The following is a 19,842-nucleotide window of genomic DNA, read 5'->3' as shown; positions in this document are numbered from 1 at the left end:
ACTGCCAATCAAACAACTAGGTCTAGAACTAGAACTAATTCAAGCTTCGTATAGTGCACACACATCACATGGCTCGAAAAGTGGAACATAGAACAACACAAGAGGCACTAAAGCAGTTCAAAGACGAAATGGGTATCTGTTCAACTACCTTCTTGCAAATCGTAATGTCGTGCTTGCATGCTGCGTTGTGACGTGTTTGCGAGTAAATGCAGCGAATAAAGAAAACAAAAAGGGGGTAATCGTAGTCGTAGTATTACAAAAGTCCAACGCCAACACACATCGCAGCCAACTCCCTATGCTCCAACTCCTTGGGTTTGTAGAATCACCCACCTGCCTCTACTCCTTCTGCGGCAGATGGGTCCTATTATACGCGAGTTGTCCTATGGGTCCTGGTTCGGCGACGACCGCCACCGCTGCGCCTTGCGTAACCTGGAAGGAAGGTATCTGTGTCAGCGTTTGCAATTCTTTTTGTAGAAATACATTGGAGACAACGGGCCAGAAATGGGGAATAAAACATACCACAGGTGATGCAGTTGATGAGGACGTTGAAGATGCTGACGATGCCCGAAATGATGGCTTGGATCATGGAGCCGATGGCGTTGACAATGCCACGAAGGCAGTTGCCGATGCTTGACATTACTGCACCCATTTTGGCAGCTTTTTGTTGTTGTTTTGCGTATAGGGGGTTCTGCTATGTTTATGATTGATTGTATTTGCTTAAGGATTAAGTAGCTCCTGAGCTGTGAGGATTTATGAGCGTGTGTGGTTAAGATTTTGTTTGAATGATGATCAGAACAGATGATCAAAATGTTAAGCAATGGGATGCCACGGCCGTTATTAAATAACAGAAGGACGACAAACGAAAAAAAGGGAGCAAGTCACACAAGCCAACCCCCTACCTGCCTCACCTGCCTGCTGCCCTTCCCAATGGAATCATGTCATTTGCTGCTCCCATGACTTTCATGAACGCATCTATCCTTATCCACCCCTGGTACACAAATCAACATAAACCTGCTCTCCCAAAGTGATAATCGTTTCCCCCATTGCTGATCGACAAAGGAAAAGCTTCGACGTGTAGTCATCCCTCCTTTGTGGTACGAGACGGCATGCAGACACAATTTCTGGGCCCAAGTAAAACGGTTTAAAACAGATCCTATAGGTGGGCTCGGCAATTCCCCGACAGGAGGTGAGGTCATCTTTACAGCGTTCAGCTCCTGTACGGTACCAACCCATCTCATCTTCGGGAAATGTTTCCGTTTGTTTAGGTAGTCATGACGATGTTTTGGGGGTTTTGGCCCCCCCCCTCCTTTACATGGCGAAGCTCACTCAATCCCTCAGGTCACCTTAAAGCTAAGGGGGTTGGTTGTTCGGGGCGGTGACGTCATGACGTCATTTGATACCCCTAATCGTCCAAAAAACGTACATACGTCAAAAGCCCAACAGGGTGATAGCATCCACCCCCATGGGCAATCACGGAACGAGGAAGATCATATCCCATAAAAGCAAGATAGAAAGCCAATCAATTTATTGAGATTGAAAGCCTAGAGGCCCAGGCCCGGTCGAGACTCTCCGTTGAGCCTGGCATTTCTTCGGCTACCTTTGCGCCACAATTCATTCGTCGCACAAAGGAAGCAAAAGAGTGAAAGGGATCTGACGCCGCTGGTAATTCCAGGGTAATCACTGATGTCATGCGTCTAAAGAACCAAGCAGAGAAAGAAGAAAAAAAAAAGTGACGCAGCTTGAGGTGTGGCAGTGGCTTTTGCTTACCAGGGACCTACCCAGAGTATCCCCTTATTCATCATAAGAAATTGGTAAGAGAAATATGATAGTCTGTACTCGAGCATCGTCGAAGCCACAGGTAAGCTGTTGCAACCGAAAGGCACGAGCTGGCCTGAGTAGCAAGTACCAAGCCACCGGACCGGTAGCTGGTGTATAAACGGAAATCACCACATTTTCAACTGCATTAATAGAATCACACACCGTTCAATGGGTCGACAATGCCCAGGTGGGGATGGTTAGCTCCATTTTCGGAGCTTATGCTCGGCAGATAGACGGCTAGAACTGCCTGTAAAATACCAGAACCATCGTATTGGTGACTAGTAGTACCAACCACTAATACCGCGAAATCTTTTACAGTCTCAGCAAATGGGTCTCGAGGAAAATAGAGAGAAATGCGAGCCCCGAACCCATTACAGTTTTGTGAAGAAAGAACTTTTCGTGCACCGCGGCTAAGTTCAAATTTTGCGACGAAAGACTTCCAACCCGATAGGAAAAAAAATCATGCACCCAAGTCTGAGCGACGAGAGAAATCCTCGCCAGGGGAAAACCAACATTTCGTCCCTAAACACCCACCCATCAAAGAGACTAAAAATCGCGTGTATCCTTTACGAAGCCATGTAGGTGCTTGCGTCAATACCGTCCTTGGGAAACTCACTAGAGACGACACACATTAGTATGTTATACACGCATCCAAGCGTTCACAGGATTCGATGAGAAACTTACGGAATGGGAACTTCAAAGCGCTTCTCGATAGCAGTCAGGACCTCCTTGTCTTGGTCGTTGGTCACAAAAGAGACGGCGAGACCCTTGGTACCGAAACGACCAGCACGACCGACACGATGAAGGTATGAGTCAGCGTCAGCAGGCATATCGTAGTTGATGGCCAGGTTGATACGCTCGATATCGATACCACGGCCGAACACGTCGGTGGCTACGCAGATACGCTTGTTGAATTCCTTGAACTCCTTGTACCGGCGGATACTACACAGTTCTGTCAGTCGCCAACAGGCATTGGGCAAGATGGATAGCGTGATCTGCAAATAAAACATACCGCTCTTCCTGGCTGACACCAGAGTGTACAGCAATCGAAGGGAAGTTGCACTCGCGAAGAAGCTTGTCAAGCTCGGTGGCACGCAGGGTGCTCTTGACGAAGATGATGACTTGGTTGAATTGCAAATCATCCAGAAGCTCGTTGAGCTTCCTGTTCTTCTCCTTCTCCTCAAGAGCAACAAAGTATTGCTGCAGACCGTGCAGCGTCAACTTGGTGTCCTCGTCGACGTAGTGCTCTGTCGGGTTCTGCATGAACTTCTTGCAAATCGGCTTGATCTCATCCGAGAGAGTGGCAGAGAACATCATAACCTGCTTCTGCTGGGGCGTAGCACGGAAGATCTCCTGCACGTCACGGCGCATGTCTACAGTACAGTTAGTACGACGGAAGAGCGTGGGAATGTTTTAAACTGGATCCAATCCGAGGCCGACAGCACCTACCAATCTGATCGAGCATCTTGTCACACTCATCGAGGACAAAGATGCGCACGCTGCTAAGGCGCAGGAACTTGTCACGGACAAGCGCGTTAAGTCGTCCTGGTGTTCCGACAATGATGTGAGGGTGCGTCTCCTTGTTCTTCAGCAACTCAGCATCCTTCTGGATTGGGGTACCGCCAAAGAACACTCCAGTCTTGATGTCAGGCATGTACTTGGAGAAACGGTTGTACTCGTTACGAATCTGGAAAGCCAATTCACGAGTGTGGCACATGACGAGGACGGAGCACTCCCCAGCCACAGGCTCGACCTGCTGGAGGGTGGTGAGAACGAAAACGGCCGTCTTTCCGAGACCGGACTTGGCTTGGCAGATGATATCTCCTCCCAACATGGCTTGAGGAATACATGTCTGTTGGACTGTGCGGTCGATCGATGTTAGATAATCGCGTCTTGAAAGGTACGTTTGGGTTGGACGGTTGGGCTGGGTCGAAAAGGTCCGTCCATCGTCGCAGCAGAGGCAAGGCAAGCAATCGATATCAGCGCGATACCCAAAAAAACAGAAACTAAAAGTCGAATCCCTTTTGAAAGAGAGGCCAAAGGCTTGACAGCTCGTGATGTTGACCAAAGTCAATCACTCGCCGACTTGGGAGAAACACAGTATCATAAAGTGCGACACACAATGCAAGCATGTGCTCCTCCCTGACATCCGCATAGGATGTTGAGTCCATCTAAATCAGATGGGGCCTCTAAGCCTTTCTCCAGACTTTAGCGGGACCTTCCCACACTCCAGCTGGCGAAGCTGTCATCCGCGATAAAAATCGCAGTCAACCAACATTCGCTGCAAACGCTCTTTCGAGGCTGCTGCCAAATAAAGACCGTCATGTTTTCAGTCGCCGAACATGCGACAGAGATCAAGTCCGATTTGACGATGACATCGTACTCTCGTGAACAATGATGCGCCACCACCAACAACTGATTTGCCCTTCCCCATTGTTGCGCGCCTAAATGTGCGACATGTGTGGTTTTTGTTTGCCTTTTGTGCCTTGTAGATACTTGAATTGCTTGCGCGAGATGGACGGACCCGGACCGAAGAGAAAATGGTCTGGAGGGGATGGATAGAGCTGGGAGATTAAAACGTGTTTTTGTTTCGGGGAACTAACCCTCCGAGGGGTGCTCGAAACCGCAGTCACCGATCGCGCGGAGGAGCTCCGGCTTCAGCAGGAAGTCGCGGAAGCCGGTCGAGTGGATGCCGACATAACTGCCCTTCTTGTCGACGTTTCCGCCGGCAGCGAGCTCGCCCTTCTTTCCGTTCGAGTCCGCGGCCGGGGCGGCGGTCTCGTTGGTGTTGAGCTCCTCATCGGAGTAGTCGATGAGATCTTCTTCGGCAGACATTTTGGCGGCGGTGATCTGGTTTGGTTGGAGATGGGTGTCGAGGATGAAAAGTAAGCAAATCGAGGTCGGCTGTAAAGGGGCCGATTATGGATCGCTGTGAGCTGCACGTAAAGAAAGAAAGAAAGGGCGGGCCTCGATAGGCGATTAAAGTGAATATTCCGGTCGTTCGCGATTAAACGCGGTCCCGGTCGTAAAGGCCGTGGTTTTGAATGAACAATGGCGAAGATTTGGATGGGAAAAGAGCTTGGTCGCTGCAACCAAGAAGGAAAACTCGGCAAGAAATGACCGGGCTGATTGAGATTGCCTCTGGAAGGTGACAGCGACAACTGCACAGTCTGACAAGTGCACCGCCTCATGCCAGATCAGTAACAGTGTCAGTGGAGAGAGGCTGACAACTGCGCTAGTCCCGATCGGTGCAAGCTGACTTGAGTCAAGTGGAATGGCAAGCATGGCTTGGCCCTGCATGCTTGGAGCCAGGGCGAAAACACTGTGACTGCACTGCACGAATCAATCAATCCCGAAATAAATAAAAAAACATCACAGAAGCATTGGCAGTGCAGCTTGCGTATCACATTTTGTTATTATATCAAACCAAACTTCATTCGGCAAACACCCCAGACAAAACCTGGCATATACCAACAAGTTATCAGTCTAACTGGAAGGTAATTCGGGAGGGGAACATGGCCAAAAAGCAAAAAGACAAAGGCAATGGCGTACAGAACCGTCCCGCCTACTCGCGTGTGTCATTTCTCTACCAAGCAGCGACGCTCATGGTCACCCCGAGATTTCCAAACGCCACACCGGTCCCCACTCACCAAGCCGCAGAGGTCGCCGAGCCAACGGAGACATCAAAATCAGGTGACACAGCACCTGAGCAAACTCCCAGTCCTGAAAACCTACGAGGCATTTCTCGTCGTTTTGTCACGGATCTACGTCAGGTTGGGCTCAAGACTCAGATCCGCATGGATCCGTCCATCAAGCGCAAACTATGCAAGTTCTGCGATACCCTACTGGTCGAGGGCGATTCCTGTACTTCTTTTGTGGAGAACAGGAGTAAAGACGGAAGCAAACCATGGGCTGACGTCCTGGTCGTCAAATGCAAAACATGCCAAAGAGAAAAGAGGTTTCCTGTTGCGGCTCCGAGACAAAAACGGAGGCCGTTCCGGACTAAGGACAGCAAGGACAACGAGAAGCTCAAGGTCAACGAAACCCACGATACAGAGATGACGACCAGCTGAAGCTGCTTGTATTTCCTCTATCCATCTTCATACTCCATGTCTATGCACATCTCAATCCCGAGTGCCCCCGTGTCTCTGGTACCACCTGGCCACTTGACTTGTTGCCATGCCGCGGGCTCCTTACAATAGCTTCCCCGTCGTGGAGATCCAAGCTATTCGTAGGGCCGACCAACTCGGTGCCGGCGAGGCTGCTGGCTGGAATTCCCGACCCAACTAATGAAATGTGATGGGCAATACCTTGCGCCGAAGCTCGCCATATTGATTTGGGATCTGGATATAATATGGCGAAGGGGGCTCCTCGCAGTTATCATGCCGGCACATCGGTCAGAGTTCTCAGATCATGCATCTCGCGACGATCCAGCAGCCCCGATGATTATTTCCCGGAGCAGATGGTAGTCAGACGTCTTTGTTGATCAGCTTAGACAGATCTAGTCCTGCTGCGACTGGGAGTCCAAGATTCAAGTCGACCTGGAATCCCCCTGTCCCTGATCCCGGACAGCCTCCTCGCCGAGTTTGCTCGCCGCCATAAACCTGTGGAATTAATCAGCATCATGTACATCGTAGTATATGAAAGCCGCCCATTCAATAAGTTGTTGCAGAAATGTCGTATTCAAAAGAGAGAGACGAAAAAAAGGGAATAGACATCTAATTAAGGGAAAACTCACATTCCGGCATGCCAACTTCCTAGTCCACGCATTGCTTCTGCCTGCACGCTTGTCATACGTAGTAGATTCTCCGTATCTGAAAGGTTGTTCGACAATTGCGCTAGTTGAGCGTGAAGTTGCGCCTGTTTTTGTGAGTTTCCCACTGAAATTAGTGCCCTGCTTTTTAGATTTTCATATACATCTCATGTTTTGTTTGTGTTCCGTTCAGAAATGGGGCATTAGCGGGATGGGGTCTCACAAGCTGTCGGGCCTTGACGGCTCCGCCTGAACTGGTCGCCATTGAAGGCCGCGCAGCTCCTTGCGAGGTTGTCATGTTCATCGTATGGTTGTTGCGCGTAGACATGTTTGCTTATTGAAAGTAATGTTATTCCCCTTGTCGTCTTTGGTCTTTTTCCGCTGGTTGTAGTCTATCTTTGGCGTATTCCATTCGCGCAGGCAGCGAGGGTGAGGTACGAAATGATAATGTGAATATAAATATTTGGCGGGGCGGCGCGTTCTTGACGCCGTGTTTGGCAATTCAAGTGAGCGTTCTGGTGAGGATTATGTAAGCTCGGTCCGTTCCCCTCAGTAAATCCATTCTTGATGAAGTCAGGCTCTGCCCCAGACCGAGTGATCAATGAGTGTTTGGTACGAGTACCGGGTCATATACGCGTATGCTATGATCAATAGGATCTTTCATTTTCTAGTCTACATCCTGGCCGGCTACCTAGAACTAATAAGCTTCACAGTCTTGGTTGAGCCAGCCTGCGATTTGGCCTCCCTCGCGTTCCTGTCGCAACTAGAACTAGAATCAGAGGACAGAATTCAACAAAATCACTTCGCAATTAGGCAAGAATAACGTGTCATGGTGATTTGCCTTGTTGGAAATTTAGACAAGCTAAGAGACATGGAGCCACACCATCCATATACTTCTCAACCCTCTTTCTCCACCAAACAAACAGCCTTCGCACATCCGATTCTCGACATCTGTGGATTAATCCCTTCATTCTCGCTTACCAGCCAAACTTACACACTCCAATGCAGGTATTAACAAATAAGCTGTTAAGTTGCTGGTTCTCCCCATCGTAAATGAGAATAGAAAAGGAGATTCAACAAAAGAAAAACGATGAAGCAGACGCAAACAGAAACGAAATGAAAAGACAGGTCAAGGTGAGAAAAAAGAACATGCTTTATGTACCGGACTTTTCTCCTCCCCAAAACGGAAATATGTCTTTGTAAGATTATGTGTACGCCGTGAAAAAGGATAGCCCAAAACCATTTCTAAACATGTGGTAGCGGATAAATAAAAGCACAGTAAATGAGATCCCGCCCCTCCCTGGCGTGTTTCTTCCCATTTCTTTGGGCAAAATGGGGACCGAATGAATCAGAGACCACCGTAAATCAAGGCCATTATCTTTGATCGGTAGCTCCCCGTTCGCCCTCCCCTGTCTGATAACGAAAGGAAAAAAAAATGGTAGTCGAGTGTTCATTAATAACAAAGAAAACTGGATTGACAGCTCCCCTCGAGCTTGCTATAATCGAATCGAGTCGGCGGTCGGACGCTTAAGCGTTGGTTCCAAACAAGCAGCTTCTATGTGTTCGTCGATGCAAAGGGTCATGATGAGTCGTGTTCGCTTCGTGCCTGATTCTTTTTTTCCAAGAAAAAAACAAAAGTTCACGCATGCCCGCCCCAACCTATAGGCAGGTTAATCTGTCCTAAGTGAAAGGCCTCAACGGACGCCGATGGGAGGTCGAGGACCGAGACTGCTCTGGCTGCTATGGGCAGACGGTTCCGAGTCGAGGTTGGTGGAATCACCACTGCCCGCGCTGGCACTCGCACTTCCAGTCAGACTTCGAACATTCTGGCGTTTTGGTATCTGGAGCTGGCTCACCCCGGCGTGTTGCTCAACCTGTTGCGGCGCAACGGCGTTTCCGTGTCCAGGAGGGTACCGCGGCACTGGCTGTCGCATGCCATCAGGCGGTGAGGGTCGTCCTCCATTCATCATCCCTGGCGGACCACCATAACCGTTGGGAGGTGATGGCCTGCCGTTACCACCGCGCATCGAAGGGCTATATGGGTTGCCGGGTGACTGGCTCGCCCTCCTGAATGCTCCATTCATCCCCATGGGAGGTGGACCGCCTCCAGGGCCAAATTGCATATCCTCAATGCGCGAGGCAGTGAGCGAGTTGGCTCGTGATTCGGCATTCATAGTGCTCCGGTCCACGGCTCCATATCGGTTGGATGAGCAGCTCATTAAAGGATCATCCAGGAAGTTTTCGTTCATGATCGTCGGCTGTCCAATTTGGCTAGACCTATTTCTCCCAAAACTCGGCCTGAACCGACTAGTTCTCGAGGGCGGCCCCTGGTCAAACTCGGGATTCTTGCGGAACTGGGCGGGGTTCGGGGGCGCTGCTCTCCGGTTTTTCTTGGAAGTCACGCTCATCATGTCGAAATTGTCGGGGTCTATACGCGGGACTGGGGCCCCGGTAGGATCAAAATAGTCGTCGTCCTCATCCTCGTCATCGTACATCCCACCGTTACGTACTGACGGGGTGGGAGGGCCGCGCCTTGGGCCAGGTCCTGGGCCAGGCCCAGGGCCAGGTCCTCGCCTCATTCTCATTTCCTGTTCCCTCAGGGCTAGCTCGCGCTGTCGCAGCTGTAGCTCGCGTTCTCGTATGGCAAGCTCGTGGGCGTCCGGGGTATAATTTGCTTCTCCAGATCCGGGAATATCATCGTACACCACCAAGTGGCTGAACTCCTCCAAGTCCGCCCCTTCCATCGATCCTCGCCTCGATGCTGTTCGTGACCCAGGGTATCCATTAGGTCCGCCCTTCATGGGCGGTCGACCGTAGCCATTTGGTGGGCCTCCGTTCATTGGTGGCGGTGGCCGGCGCATGCCAGGAGGCGGCCCCATGCCGGGGGGGCCCATACCCGGAGGTCCCATGCCAGATGATCCCCTTGGTCTGGGCCCACGACCGTTGGGCATACCGTTTTGCATAGGTCGAGGTGGACCGTTTTGGCCCACCATGCCACGCGGAACTGGCGAGGGCGATGGGCCAGGAGAGCCGGCCATAGATCTCGGAGCGGGTTCGAATTTAGGCCTGTTCTGGTTCGCCATGTTGATGTTGTGCAGGATGGCATATAGAGTCTCGATTCTAGGCACTGAAATGCCGGTCTCAGCGGCAAGTCGGATAGGTGAACCAAGGTAAGTTTCCACTTCCATGGGGCGCCTTGCGGTAAAATCTTGCCACATGATGCTCTCGGGTCCTTGAGATTGTGTCATATCCGTCATAGTCTTCTGCTTGAAGTCTTCCGGCATTTTGCATCCTTGGGCTGATGCAAGCGCCAGGAGCTCGTCTATTACTTCTGAAATCATCTGTCGAACCCCAACCTTCTCCAATAAAGCGGCGTGGTTAGGCGTTTCGAAAATTACACTTGCGGGGTGGAAGGCAATGGGGCTGGATGTGGCAGGTTAGCAGCTGTGGCGCACATATTTGAGACTTCAACTCGAAAAAAAGAAACTTACCCAACAACCCTCTCGTACTGTTGTTGACGAATGTTCGAGGACACCTTGCAGTCAACTTGACCAGAGCTCAAGGTCATAGCCAGAGCTTGCGCCATGTCTTCCTGGATCGTTGTCGGAATATTGCTATTAGAATTAGCGGGACCAACCCACACCTCTGTTGAACCCTTGTGCTCGAATTCACTGGCTCCCAACTGCGTCAGCTCGGCACCTGACACAAGCGACAGGACCACATTGGTCGGGAATCGCTCTTCTATCGCGGCTTCTACGCCTAATGTGTGTGTCGTGTTGATGAGAATGCACGTGTGCTGAGGGGTCACGACCGAATCGATGATGGCGGCGAGATCGTAGACGTCGGGAAGCGCCTTTATGCAGAGAATAACGTAGTCGAACGCGCCGTCCTTGCGCGAGGCGGCCTCTTCTGGGGATTTAACGACTGTACACGTTCAGAAGGTGTCAGCAAGGCGCTACATAGCGGAACACCAAGGGAGGGAGGCGCATGTGGAATGCTGAGGGCACATACCATGACGAGGCTTGAACCTTTCGTTGCCAAAGACCGGAGACCTAAGTTGACGGGTTTTAGAGCTGTGGTCATACCGGAGACAGCAGAGACTCGGAAGAATCGCCAGAACAAAGAAAAATAAGGAATGGAGAACTGAGACTTACTTGAACGATATGCCATACTGGGAGACATGTTCAAACCCGGACTTCCATACGAGCGTCACGTCGCAGGCATTGGTCGCTTGGAGTCGCCAAGACAGAAAGGCCGACACTGGGTTCCCGCCAACTGAAATCACCTTCATCAGCTCACAGCTCGCCATGGTCGGTGGTCGGCGCGTGGAAAGGAAGCAGAGGGCACGGAGGAATTTCTGGCGATTATGTAAGGCGGAACATGTGCGTGATAAAACAGAAACGAGCGGAAAGGCGGATGAAAGAAAAAGAGTAGCGAACGTGAGGCCGATTCTGAAGCCCAGAAAGAATGAAGGCGCAAAGGATACAGCAAGAGAATGGGTAGACAAAAGTAAAAAAAAAAAAAAAAAAAAAGTTGATGACAAGAACGGGTGCCCAAGAATGCGGCTTGTCACACTGGTACAGTAATACCCCCAAGGCTTGGGACGGAACCAGGGACGACAAGGCAACGGAACGGTTATGGCCAATGAACGGAAAGGAGGGGAGGAAATCATACCTGAGAGAATCTTGAGCCGGGGCGTCATGGGTGCCATTTTGGCCAGCCCAAAGTAGTTTAAGGCGCACCTTTTTTTTCGCCAAGTACCTGGCACTACCTGCTGTGATTTGTCTTGTTGGCGGGGCGCTCTAATCTGGCCCGCGTCGGCAGGCCTTGTCGCTATACCACTTCCAAACCAGTAGTGCCGCTGACAGAGTGGAGGGCGACCCACACACAACAAACAGACAGCACAGCACACGCAGCAGAACTACGTTGCAATAGGGTACCTGTAGGGTATGTAGCACTAATTCGTGGGCCCCTGGAATGCGCAGATCGTCACCTACGACACCTGTGGTAGACTTTCAGCGCCTCCTCCCTTCTTGTGGCGTCAGCGAGTCGGTCTCAGTTTCGATATTGGGTGCCGATGATACCGAGGCCCCCTTTTTTTGCTTTTGTCTTTTATTGATAAGTGGACTGTCGAAACACCTCCTATACAGCAGTCCTTCTGTTTACTCGTCGTGATATGTTTTGTCTGTCACCTGTCAAGAAACAGACGTCTGAGGGTACAGCCAAGCTTTCGGGATGTGGTCGAGGTGGCTTGTGTGACGGGATGGCTGCGCTGGGGCTTTGGCAGAAGCACACAGGCAAATTCGTCGATGCGGCGAGAGAAGGGCGTTGCTGTTCAGCCAAGCACGAGGGGACTGTATGTAGTAATTGTGCTCTGCGAAAGCCAAGTGGCCAGGGCAGGTAATGTGCTTGTTTTCGTGCGTGTGCGATGCGTTGTGGTAGAAGCTCTGGCTAGCACCAGCAAACGTGAGGTTTCCCAGCCAAGGTTGAACAAAACAAGACGTCAGAAACCGGAAAGCAGCCAGGGTTGTGCTCGACGGTGGTCTCGTTCGGTTCGACCAGATTGATGGGTGGTTATCGTCAGGTTGCCCTACTCTCCGCTCGGCTGCAGGCCTGGTGGTGGATGGGCGTTTGACGGGTACCGGAGAGGGCTCGTAGCGAATGAATCTTCAATGCTTGCTTATTGTGTGAATCCCTATTTTTTTTTCTGCGGCACAAGCTGAGACGATTTAACGGCTCTCCTTACTGTTAATCGCAGCTGCGTTGTACTGTAAACGAGTGTGGAATCGCTAAAAGAGCACGCAAAACAACGAGTGAAAGGCAAGGAGAAATGTGGAATGGTCGCAAGCAAATCTAGATAGTGTAGAAAAGGGGGGCCACTCGCTAGCAGGGAAACAGCTTGCTATCCTCAATCTTCAGCCAGCGAATGGTGGATTGGATCAAGTTTTGCAATGTGTTTTCCGCCCGCAAGCGTGTGTGTGTGTACAAGGACAGCGACGTGGAGCGAAAATAGATCCCGGGTTCTGGTATGGAGAGCAGGCAAGGCACGGGTGGACAGGGCACTGGGTGGTGGTACTACGTTAGGGTAGCAATAACGGGACCTCGATTACTGCGATGTCCGTTGTCGCCTGCCCTGTTACTGCATCGATTGAGCGAGGCCCCAGGGGTTGACGCCCCAATAGCAAGAAACTGACAGAAGAATCCCGGCTGGATGGAAATTGAAGGTGGGGAGCGGGCAAAAGGCTGTGCCGCAGACGTAGCGGGGACTTGCTTCTTGCGCTTTTTTTAGTGGGGCCGACAGGTCGCGGATACTTTTCTCGGTCAAACATCCAAGAATTCCTTATCAGGCAGTTGTTCTTTTCAACGCACCCCAGTTCCTGTTTCTGACCACTTCGATTGTGCCTGAATGAATCTCGAAAAGTTTGATGGCAGACAATGCTCCTCAAAGGAACGCGGCCGATGACAAATCCTTTTCGGTAAATTGACTGGAACTGGACTCTGTACAGCAGGCAGCGGCGATTCCAGCTTGTACTGTCTGTCGTACTGGCGAGTTTTTCTTATTGTTTTTATCCATTTTTACGGATGGGCAGGTACTTTGTACAATTGTAGCCAAGCCACCCACACTCACCATTAACCTCCAATCCCAAGACAATACGCTCAACCCCAGTCCCAAGACATACTCCGTACATGTATATTTCCAAGCCCGGTGAAGGTGTACCTTAGATCAGTTTCCGCAGCTTGGCAGCTACGCCGTGCTTCGAATATCCGCGGTCATTCATACTACGTTCATGCTGAATTGCCACATGGCAAACTTACTCGAGTGAATCCAACGCACCAGTCAAGCAACTAATTAGCATCTCGCTGAATCAACTGCTTTAGTATTTGCCGCACCTTGACCAATAGTAAAATTTAGAGCCTCCGTAGATGCGTGTACACGAATCACACATGAAATATCCACGGTACTCCGTACAAAAAATGCTTTGCATGTGTTCATATTCCGTTCCTCGTTCTCGTGCCAAGAGACTTTTGAATGACTATCTACTCCTAGACCACCTTTAACAATGGGTACCACCGAGTAAGAGTTCCGGGGGGGTTTTTTTTTCTACAAGATTTACCGATTTCCCACAACGAATACGAGCCCAGATCAAGCCCGTGTTGAAGCCTTTGGCAGGCTGGGTTATACAGCAATTCTGGGCTGCATAGACACGCGCAAGGTACCTTGTATAGGAGGGTAGGTAGGTCAATTGATAGACATTCCGTGTGGTGCTTCCCGAAAACTAAATGAAAAAGCACTTTCTAGGAAGGGGACCCGAAGAGACGCCCAGCCTGAGCACACCCATTAGAGAGCTTCGGACTCTTGGGTGGATGGGCTGTCAATGACATTAGGTTCCCAAAATCAAACAGTTCAATGGACCCCTGACACCTGCAGCCATCATCCTTCCAATGATGCGATGCCATCCGGCTGATTGATTGCCCACATGCGTTGCGGGCGTATTCTATGCCATTGTAGGGGGTAAGAGAAAAATAAAAAAATAAAAAAAAAAGTTCTCCACCTTCAAAACCAAGCTAGCGAGCGGGGATAAAAAAATTCGCGAACGGGAAGCCCTGCATCTCTCAAAAAATGGCCGATTCAGAAGAAGCACTCTCGCAAATATAAGTGGCATGTCTCCCGGCTGGAGATAGGGCTCTATAGTCGGCTTGTCGGTACAATAGATCGTAGATTTGACCGATTGATAAAGGTACCTAGGCTGGGTGCCTAAACCTTGCAAGCGGTTTTGATTCTTTTGCGTGCGGTTCATCAACGCCTATCTCTCAGCCACTGCATCTAGATTGCGCCCGCTGACAAATCCTTGCAAACTTGGCTCAAGATACAAATGTCAAATCTACTGTGCCTACGGCAAGAGTGACATCTTGGAGTACTGTAGAAAAGCCAAGCATTTACAGGAGGTGTGCTTTGACTCTGGGCGTAAGAGAGACGCTTGATTTACATTTCAGCGTGTGGAATTTTGTTGTTCCTTGGATTTTTATCTCGAGCCTCGCGCTTTGCAAGTTTGCAAACCCAAAAGACTAACGCAAATCGAGTAAGATAAAATAAAATCAAGAATTAGCCCGGCTTACGAGGTAATTACTTTGTACTTCCGAGCTGGCCGGTCTCAACCAAAAAAAAAAGCTCAACAGCAATCTAGTAAGTAGTAACACAGTACTGCGAACTAAGGTACGGTACACAATAAATAACGAAAATCGGTGCAATTGTGGAGGAGGCGCAGCGGCTGATTGGGTTTCCTCACTGTTCAACACGACAGTACACGAGCCACTGATGATGCGGTAAGCACTGAGAGAGGGCGCAGTCGCCTTGGCTCGGAAATTACCTACTGTATTACAATATAATCCCAGCTCCGGGAAAATCGATATTATCTGTCTCGGTTTACTACTATATCACCGCCAGTTGGTATTACTATACAGCTCAATTAGTTATAGATGCCAGGAAAGGCAGGCAGTAATAACACTCAGATATATAGGTAGGTAGATAACCGGTCGTTCATCACCCCTCAGATAGATGAACGCCTCGGTCTGAAAGTCAGCTCACATGGTGGAAAGAAAGAGAGAGAGAGAACAAAAAAAAAAAAAAGTACTGTATGTCGTGCAATGCAAAAGGGTCTTCTTGGTCTAGAACTAGAACTAGACCTGGGCTTGACTCTCGAGAGTTCTCTCTGGCTTTGGGTTCTCACGCCCCCAGGCCGATCGCGATGGCGGCCACAAAGGCTCACATAGGTGGGGGCGCTCTGTCTGGAGCTTATGGGACCGTTAACAGGTGGGTTCCACTTGAACCAAAGTCAAACTGTAGTATTTGAGTCTTGGCCCCGTACCTTTGTGCTGGGTGCCCGCTTTAAACATGGCCGGCCCTGTCCCGCAAAGGCGGAGCCTAAGTAAAATCTTGATGAAGGCGTAAATTGATGACGTACGTTCCATGAGCCTTACCGTATCTGGTGAAGGTTCCTGGTGTCTTTTATAATTAGACCTCCATAGCTTGCTTGTCCATAATTAAGGTACTTCGTGCTAAGGTATTCAATTCCGTGTCGCACTTTCAGGCACAGCCTTTGGAACCACGTAGTGTGTCGATTTTTTTTTGTCTTTCATATATGTGATGAAAAACAAACAGACGATCTCAACATAGAATGCAACAATTGACTTCTACTAGTGGTAGTAATTGTCATGTTTACCTAATTCTACGTTGAGACTGTCTCCTCTTTTACTCTTGATTGCCAAAGTTTCTCCCAAAGGTAACTGAAACGTACAGTACAGTACACGTCACTAAGTGACAGGTGAACGGTCAGGCTGTGTTGAACGCCACTGAAACAAACAAAAAAGAGGGAGAGAAAGAGAAGAAAAAGCATGTTGATTCGACCAGGGCAGGCCTGGATTGTGGTGACACAAACCCAACATGTAACAGGTTTTTCTTTTTATCTTACGCGACCAACCGCGTTGGTGATGTGATTGCGAGTGAGTGCATGCGCGCCACATGCATCATATTAAACATTTTAGCTCTACTCCGTAATAGGCGAAATACTCCTCCGTAGCATCAACAACACAGGCTTGCGAATTGGCCCCGACAGGCATCCCTCAATCGATCGGTTTAGGAGTCTACATCACGCATGTTTCGCGACTGTACTATGTAGGCCTTGTGCCTCTGAACCTTCTTGACTTTCAGACGCGTAGCGATTGTTTCGATAGGGATGGATGCTCCCGAATGAGGGAGCCTATTCTGGAACAACAGACTAGTCGGCGGTAGAAAACAAAGCATCTTTGGATGATCAATACTAGACGAAATTGGCTGAAATAACCATCAGGCGAGTGTGAGGAGTGATCAGATTCCGGAAAGCTTAACAGTCCGATAGACCCGGAAAGAGATACCGTAGTAGAGGAATTTGCCTTTTTGTTGGTTGTTGCCAGTCAGTACAAACAATTTCCCTGACTTGATCCGACGATATTTGGGCCGACCAACCCCACCTTTTCTAAATTGCCATCCTGGTCCATAGCAAATTCAACAGCAATGGGACTGGAGAAAGGAAAAAAAAAAGGAAAAAAAAAGAGAAATCGGACAAAAAATAGAAGAAAACTCGCTCGCCAAGTCAATGGATGCCTGCGCTGCTGACTTTTCTTCCCGGACATCCAATCACTCCTCTTGGCCAGCCCATCCATCCGAACTTCCCGGTGAGGGAGTGCTTGTATTATGATTGTTATGCCGACCGATAGAATGGTCGCCTAATTCGGTCCTGCGTGACAATGGGTCGATGCAGGAGGTGGGTGTCTTCTACTGTAGCGTGGACAGGTTCTGCAGGTTGCAACCTCGTAGCAGAGTTCAATTCAAAGCCTTTCCAAAGCCTTTCCATAACGGACCCTTGCAAACATCAATCCATTTGACTAGGGGTCCGTGTCGAGGGCATCACCGCACAAAACGACCAGCAATCGGCGAGCCCGGTGCAAAGCCTCCGGTTACAACCCTGGTCCGCCATAACGGTCGGCGTCGTTGACCCTTGGTCGCGGATCTTTCGGACGGCGATGGACCCCTCGACGACAAAAACTTTGAGACTCTAAGTCCGGTTGCCACGTCTATTATTTTCTGTTACGGCAAATTACAGTATAGTAATTATTTGGTAGTTAGTGTTACTGGCAGCGGCTGGCTTCTACTTCGCGTCACCCAACGTGAGCGCTTCCGTCGAGGCACGACGCCTCGGCCCGTTACATGGATTGCATGCTGTGAAGCCCGCCTGGCTGTTCGCATTTGTTTCTCTATATTGTACAACAGTACGTCAACAAGAAGCACGGATTGCATTTTGCTAGTGGTTCGTCTTGTCCATCCTTCTAGCCAGGCTTGCCAGGCAATATTCAGACGGTTGTCCAGACATGTAGGTACATGGAAATAAACGGAGAACCTCGGCCGCTGGACAAACTGTGAACTTTTCAAGCGCCTGAAAATCCCGGGTGGTAGTTTCTGCTGTTCCATAATTGACATTCCATCAAATAGCATCGCCGGACCAGAACCAGTCGAGCCGACCTTTTGGTGCCCAATAAGACTTGAGGTCGTATTAACCAAACCACATCTACCGGCTTCTTGGCCTACCCTCTGACCTGTCTTGCTGTGTTCCTACCCATGAACGAGCCAAGCGGACCGCCACAAAAAAAAAAAAAAAAAAAAAACAGAGATAGAGAAAGAGAAAAAGAGAGAGCCAAGACAGCTGTGGGTTATGCTGCCGCGGCTTGAGTTGCCATGATCACCCACAACCCAGCTACTGTTGCGTCACCATCGGGTCCAGGGAGCCGCAACCCCCAGAATCGCAGGGATCTGTCTGGGGGAAACTGATGGATAAATCGGGCTCTCCTTCCTATTTTTTTTTCTTTTTGTAAAGCCATAGTCGAATAATCAACTACCGGTCCGCCAGCTCAGCGTCTTTGCCCTTTGCGGCTCCTTGGTCGGGCTCATGGGACGAGGTTCTGCCCAAAGTATTGGATATTCTGGTACCATATCCTCGAAATATGTGACTATATCAAACCCATGCTAACACCCAGTAATCAGCCGGTCATCAGTGGTTGCGTTGCAGATACCAATACAGTCAACCACACCTGCATATCCCCTAATTACGGCGTAGCAGGAGGATCTACACCAACCACTACACCATGCAGTCTGCCGTGCTTTAGCATCGGTGGCAAGCTCCTCGACTGATTTGCCGCTCTCCACCTTGTGGCTGGACCTCCAAAGAAGTTATCTCACCTGGTTGACTTGGAAGCAACCCTGAAGGGGGTTATGTTGATGCAGTAGGACGACAGAGCTGCATATACTCTCGCGGCTGCAGGTGTAATTTCGGGTCTACCACCGTCCGGCCATGGCTTCTTGGGGTGGAATAAAATACGTGGAACGAAGCTGGTCCAGTCGTCGAGCTTAGCTAGCTGCCGCGACCGGGTCTCTTCTTCTGGTCGTGTGCTGCAGCCATGGTGATCGTCACGGCAACTCATGCTTGCTAAAGATCGTCAGCTCATCGAAATGCATCTCGAAGCGCGCTTCCGTACGCGGACTCAGTGGCAACCACCAAACCTGTAGGATCGGAAGAGGGGCCTCTGGTATCTCTCAAGACTCTGGGCGCTAACGGAAGCGCTTGTCAAAGGGGCGCGCCGGTCCACACGCTGCCTGCCATATCAGTTGCTTTCGTTCCTGTGCCCCTTTCACGTCACCGTTTAAGGTTAATTATTTCCCGGCTGTGGACTTGTTACTTCTCAGCTGAGATGTAGCTTCCCGTCTGCTGATATCGCAACGTTGCAAGCGGGCCACTACCCCTTGTGCTTGTTCTTTTTTTTTTTTTTTTTTTTTTTTTTTTTTTTTTTTTTTGAAATTGCACAACTTCTGTAAACACGGCGCCAGAACAGGTCCAATAGGTTATGGGTCAGCAACAGAAAGTCTGAATGATTGGTATCCAAACAGTCAGAGATTGCTGTGGCGAAGCCGCCGTCTGCCGTCTGCCGTCTGCCAGCTTTGAGCTGGTGTGAATTATTGGCCAAGTTGTTTGATCACATATTAATGGGTCATGCGATATTTACAGGCTTGATTCAAGATAGCCGTAGAGTCTTACCCTACTCGAGAGAGCATTTCCTCTTCCCATCAGCGAACACAATGAATGCTATGTGAGAGATGTTGAGTTTTGAAACCGAGCAAGGTCTAGCATGTAACTCACCAGTTTCGACTATCTAGACTAGTTGCGGACTATAATTACTGTAATATATTTTTACTTACAGACAGGGCAAGTCAGTGAGGACGAGCAGCATGTTCTCAGTAATCTCAGTATTCTCAACAAAGATCAGTCAATGCTCCAAGAGCCCAGAGCTTTAAATGAGCCGACAACAAGTCAAGCCCCATCCGTCGACACCCCGGATTCTCGACTTCTAGATGCCACCGCCACATCCCATACCCAAAAAAAGTCCCAGCCAACGTCATGCCCTGAATATCTGATAGTTGATGGCTTGAAGACCTAGGTGCTCGGCCCGAATTGGCTTCTCGCCTGATTCTACCTAAAAGCCGGGAGGCCCGCCGGGAAAATAGACCTTGATAGGGGGCTTGGATGGCTCCATAGGGGCTGCTGGCGTTAGCCCACGCCTCCATCGTAGGCCAGAATGCGGTCGAAACGCGGCTCTTTACAGGGAATAGGAGGTCAAGTGAAGTGGGCGAGAACGGGCTATGAAGTCTTCCGTAGTGCACGGCACGCGCAGGAACGCCAAACGCC

The 19,842-nt window shown here is 50.0% G+C and overlaps 6 protein-coding genes across 6 annotated transcripts; 1 reads left to right on the top strand and 5 right to left on the bottom strand.

Annotated features, from left to right (window-relative positions):
• Positions 1 to 20: 20 nt before the first annotated feature.
• On the bottom strand, positions 21 to 785 carry MGG_02805 (uncharacterized protein). The gene is made up of 2 exons (XM_003720888.1): positions 520 to 785; positions 21 to 429 (listed from the first exon to the last, which is right to left on the bottom strand). Exons 1-2 carry the CDS (start codon positions 647 to 649, stop codon positions 365 to 367), a joined length of 195 nt encoding a protein of 64 aa, XP_003720936.1. The 5' UTR covers positions 650 to 785; the 3' UTR covers positions 21 to 364.
• A 1,158-nt stretch (positions 786 to 1,943) lies between these two features.
• MGG_02806 (ATP-dependent RNA helicase SUB2) lies at positions 1,944 to 4,974 on the bottom strand. Its single transcript, XM_003720887.1, has 5 exons — positions 4,422 to 4,974; positions 3,268 to 3,678; positions 2,831 to 3,191; positions 2,503 to 2,760; positions 1,944 to 2,433 (listed from the first exon to the last, which is right to left on the bottom strand). Exons 1-5 carry the CDS (start codon positions 4,651 to 4,653, stop codon positions 2,385 to 2,387), a joined length of 1,311 nt encoding a protein of 436 aa, XP_003720935.1. The 5' UTR covers positions 4,654 to 4,974; the 3' UTR covers positions 1,944 to 2,384.
• Positions 4,975 to 5,333: 359 nt separating this feature from the next.
• Positions 5,334 to 5,891, top strand: MGG_02807 (RNAse P Rpr2/Rpp21 subunit domain-containing protein; the record flags this gene model as incomplete). Its single annotated transcript, XM_003720886.1, has 1 exon — positions 5,334 to 5,891. One exon carries the CDS (start codon positions 5,334 to 5,336, stop codon positions 5,889 to 5,891), a length of 558 nt encoding a protein of 185 aa, XP_003720934.1.
• On the bottom strand, positions 5,760 to 7,130 carry MGG_15008 (uncharacterized protein). Its single transcript, XM_003720885.1, has 3 exons — positions 6,795 to 7,130; positions 6,557 to 6,678; positions 5,760 to 6,422 (listed from the first exon to the last, which is right to left on the bottom strand). Exons 1-3 carry the CDS (start codon positions 6,897 to 6,899, stop codon positions 6,350 to 6,352), a joined length of 300 nt encoding a protein of 99 aa, XP_003720933.1. The 5' UTR covers positions 6,900 to 7,130; the 3' UTR covers positions 5,760 to 6,349.
• Positions 7,131 to 7,143: 13 nt separating this feature from the next.
• MGG_02809 (uncharacterized protein) lies at positions 7,144 to 12,560 on the bottom strand. Its single transcript, XM_003720884.1, has 5 exons — positions 11,246 to 12,560; positions 10,726 to 10,846; positions 10,583 to 10,623; positions 10,063 to 10,495; positions 7,144 to 9,994 (listed from the first exon to the last, which is right to left on the bottom strand). The coding sequence occupies exons 1-5, from the start codon at positions 11,280 to 11,282 to the stop codon at positions 8,266 to 8,268; spliced, it is 2,361 nt and encodes a 786-aa protein (XP_003720932.1). The 5' UTR covers positions 11,283 to 12,560; the 3' UTR covers positions 7,144 to 8,265.
• Positions 12,561 to 18,128: 5,568 nt separating this feature from the next.
• Positions 18,129 to 18,583, bottom strand: MGG_17957 (uncharacterized protein; the record flags this gene model as incomplete). Its single annotated transcript, XM_003720883.1, has 2 exons — positions 18,129 to 18,204; positions 18,342 to 18,583. 2 exons carry the CDS (start codon positions 18,581 to 18,583, stop codon positions 18,129 to 18,131), a joined length of 318 nt encoding a protein of 105 aa, XP_003720931.1.
• Positions 18,584 to 19,842: the final 1,259 nt, after the last annotated feature.

This window comes from Pyricularia oryzae, chromosome 7, assembly GCF_000002495.2.
Source record: "Pyricularia oryzae 70-15 chromosome 7, whole genome shotgun sequence".
NCBI lineage: Eukaryota > Fungi > Ascomycota > Sordariomycetes > Magnaporthales > Pyriculariaceae > Pyricularia > Pyricularia oryzae.
The sequence above is the reverse complement of the archived record's forward strand: the minus strand, read 5'-3'. Positions and strand labels throughout refer to the sequence as shown.

Coding starts and splice junctions, on each gene's coding strand:
- MGG_02805 (XM_003720888.1), bottom strand. CDS start 649: ATGGGTGCAGTAATGTCAAGCATCGGCAACTGCCTTCGTGGCATTGTC. Junction 430..519: donor CATCAACTGCATCACCTGTG/GTATGTTTTATT, acceptor CCTTCCTTCCAG/GTTACGCAAGGCGCAGCGGT.
- MGG_02806 (XM_003720887.1), bottom strand. CDS start 4,653: ATGTCTGCCGAAGAAGATCTCATCGACTACTCCGATGAGGAGCTCAAC. Junction 3,679..4,421: donor TTTCGAGCACCCCTCGGAGG/GTTAGTTCCCCG, acceptor TCGACCGCACAG/TCCAACAGACATGTATTCCT. Junction 2,761..2,830: donor GGTGTCAGCCAGGAAGAGCG/GTATGTTTTATT, acceptor AGAACTGTGTAG/TATCCGCCGGTACAAGGAGT.
- MGG_15008 (XM_003720885.1), bottom strand. CDS start 6,899: ATGTCTACGCGCAACAACCATACGATGAACATGACAACCTCGCAAGGA. Junction 6,679..6,794: donor CCGTCAAGGCCCGACAGCTT/GTGAGACCCCAT, acceptor TCACAAAAACAG/GCGCAACTTCACGCTCAACT. Junction 6,423..6,556: donor GGAAGTTGGCATGCCGGAAT/GTGAGTTTTCCC, acceptor TTAATTCCACAG/GTTTATGGCGGCGAGCAAAC.
- MGG_02809 (XM_003720884.1), bottom strand. CDS start 11,282: ATGGCACCCATGACGCCCCGGCTCAAGATTCTCTCAG. Junction 10,847..11,245: donor CCGGCTCAAGATTCTCTCAG/GTATGATTTCCT, acceptor AGGTGATTTCAG/TTGGCGGGAACCCAGTGTCG. Junction 10,624..10,725: donor CAGTATGGCATATCGTTCAA/GTAAGTCTCAGT, acceptor CCGTCAACTTAG/GTCTCCGGTCTTTGGCAACG.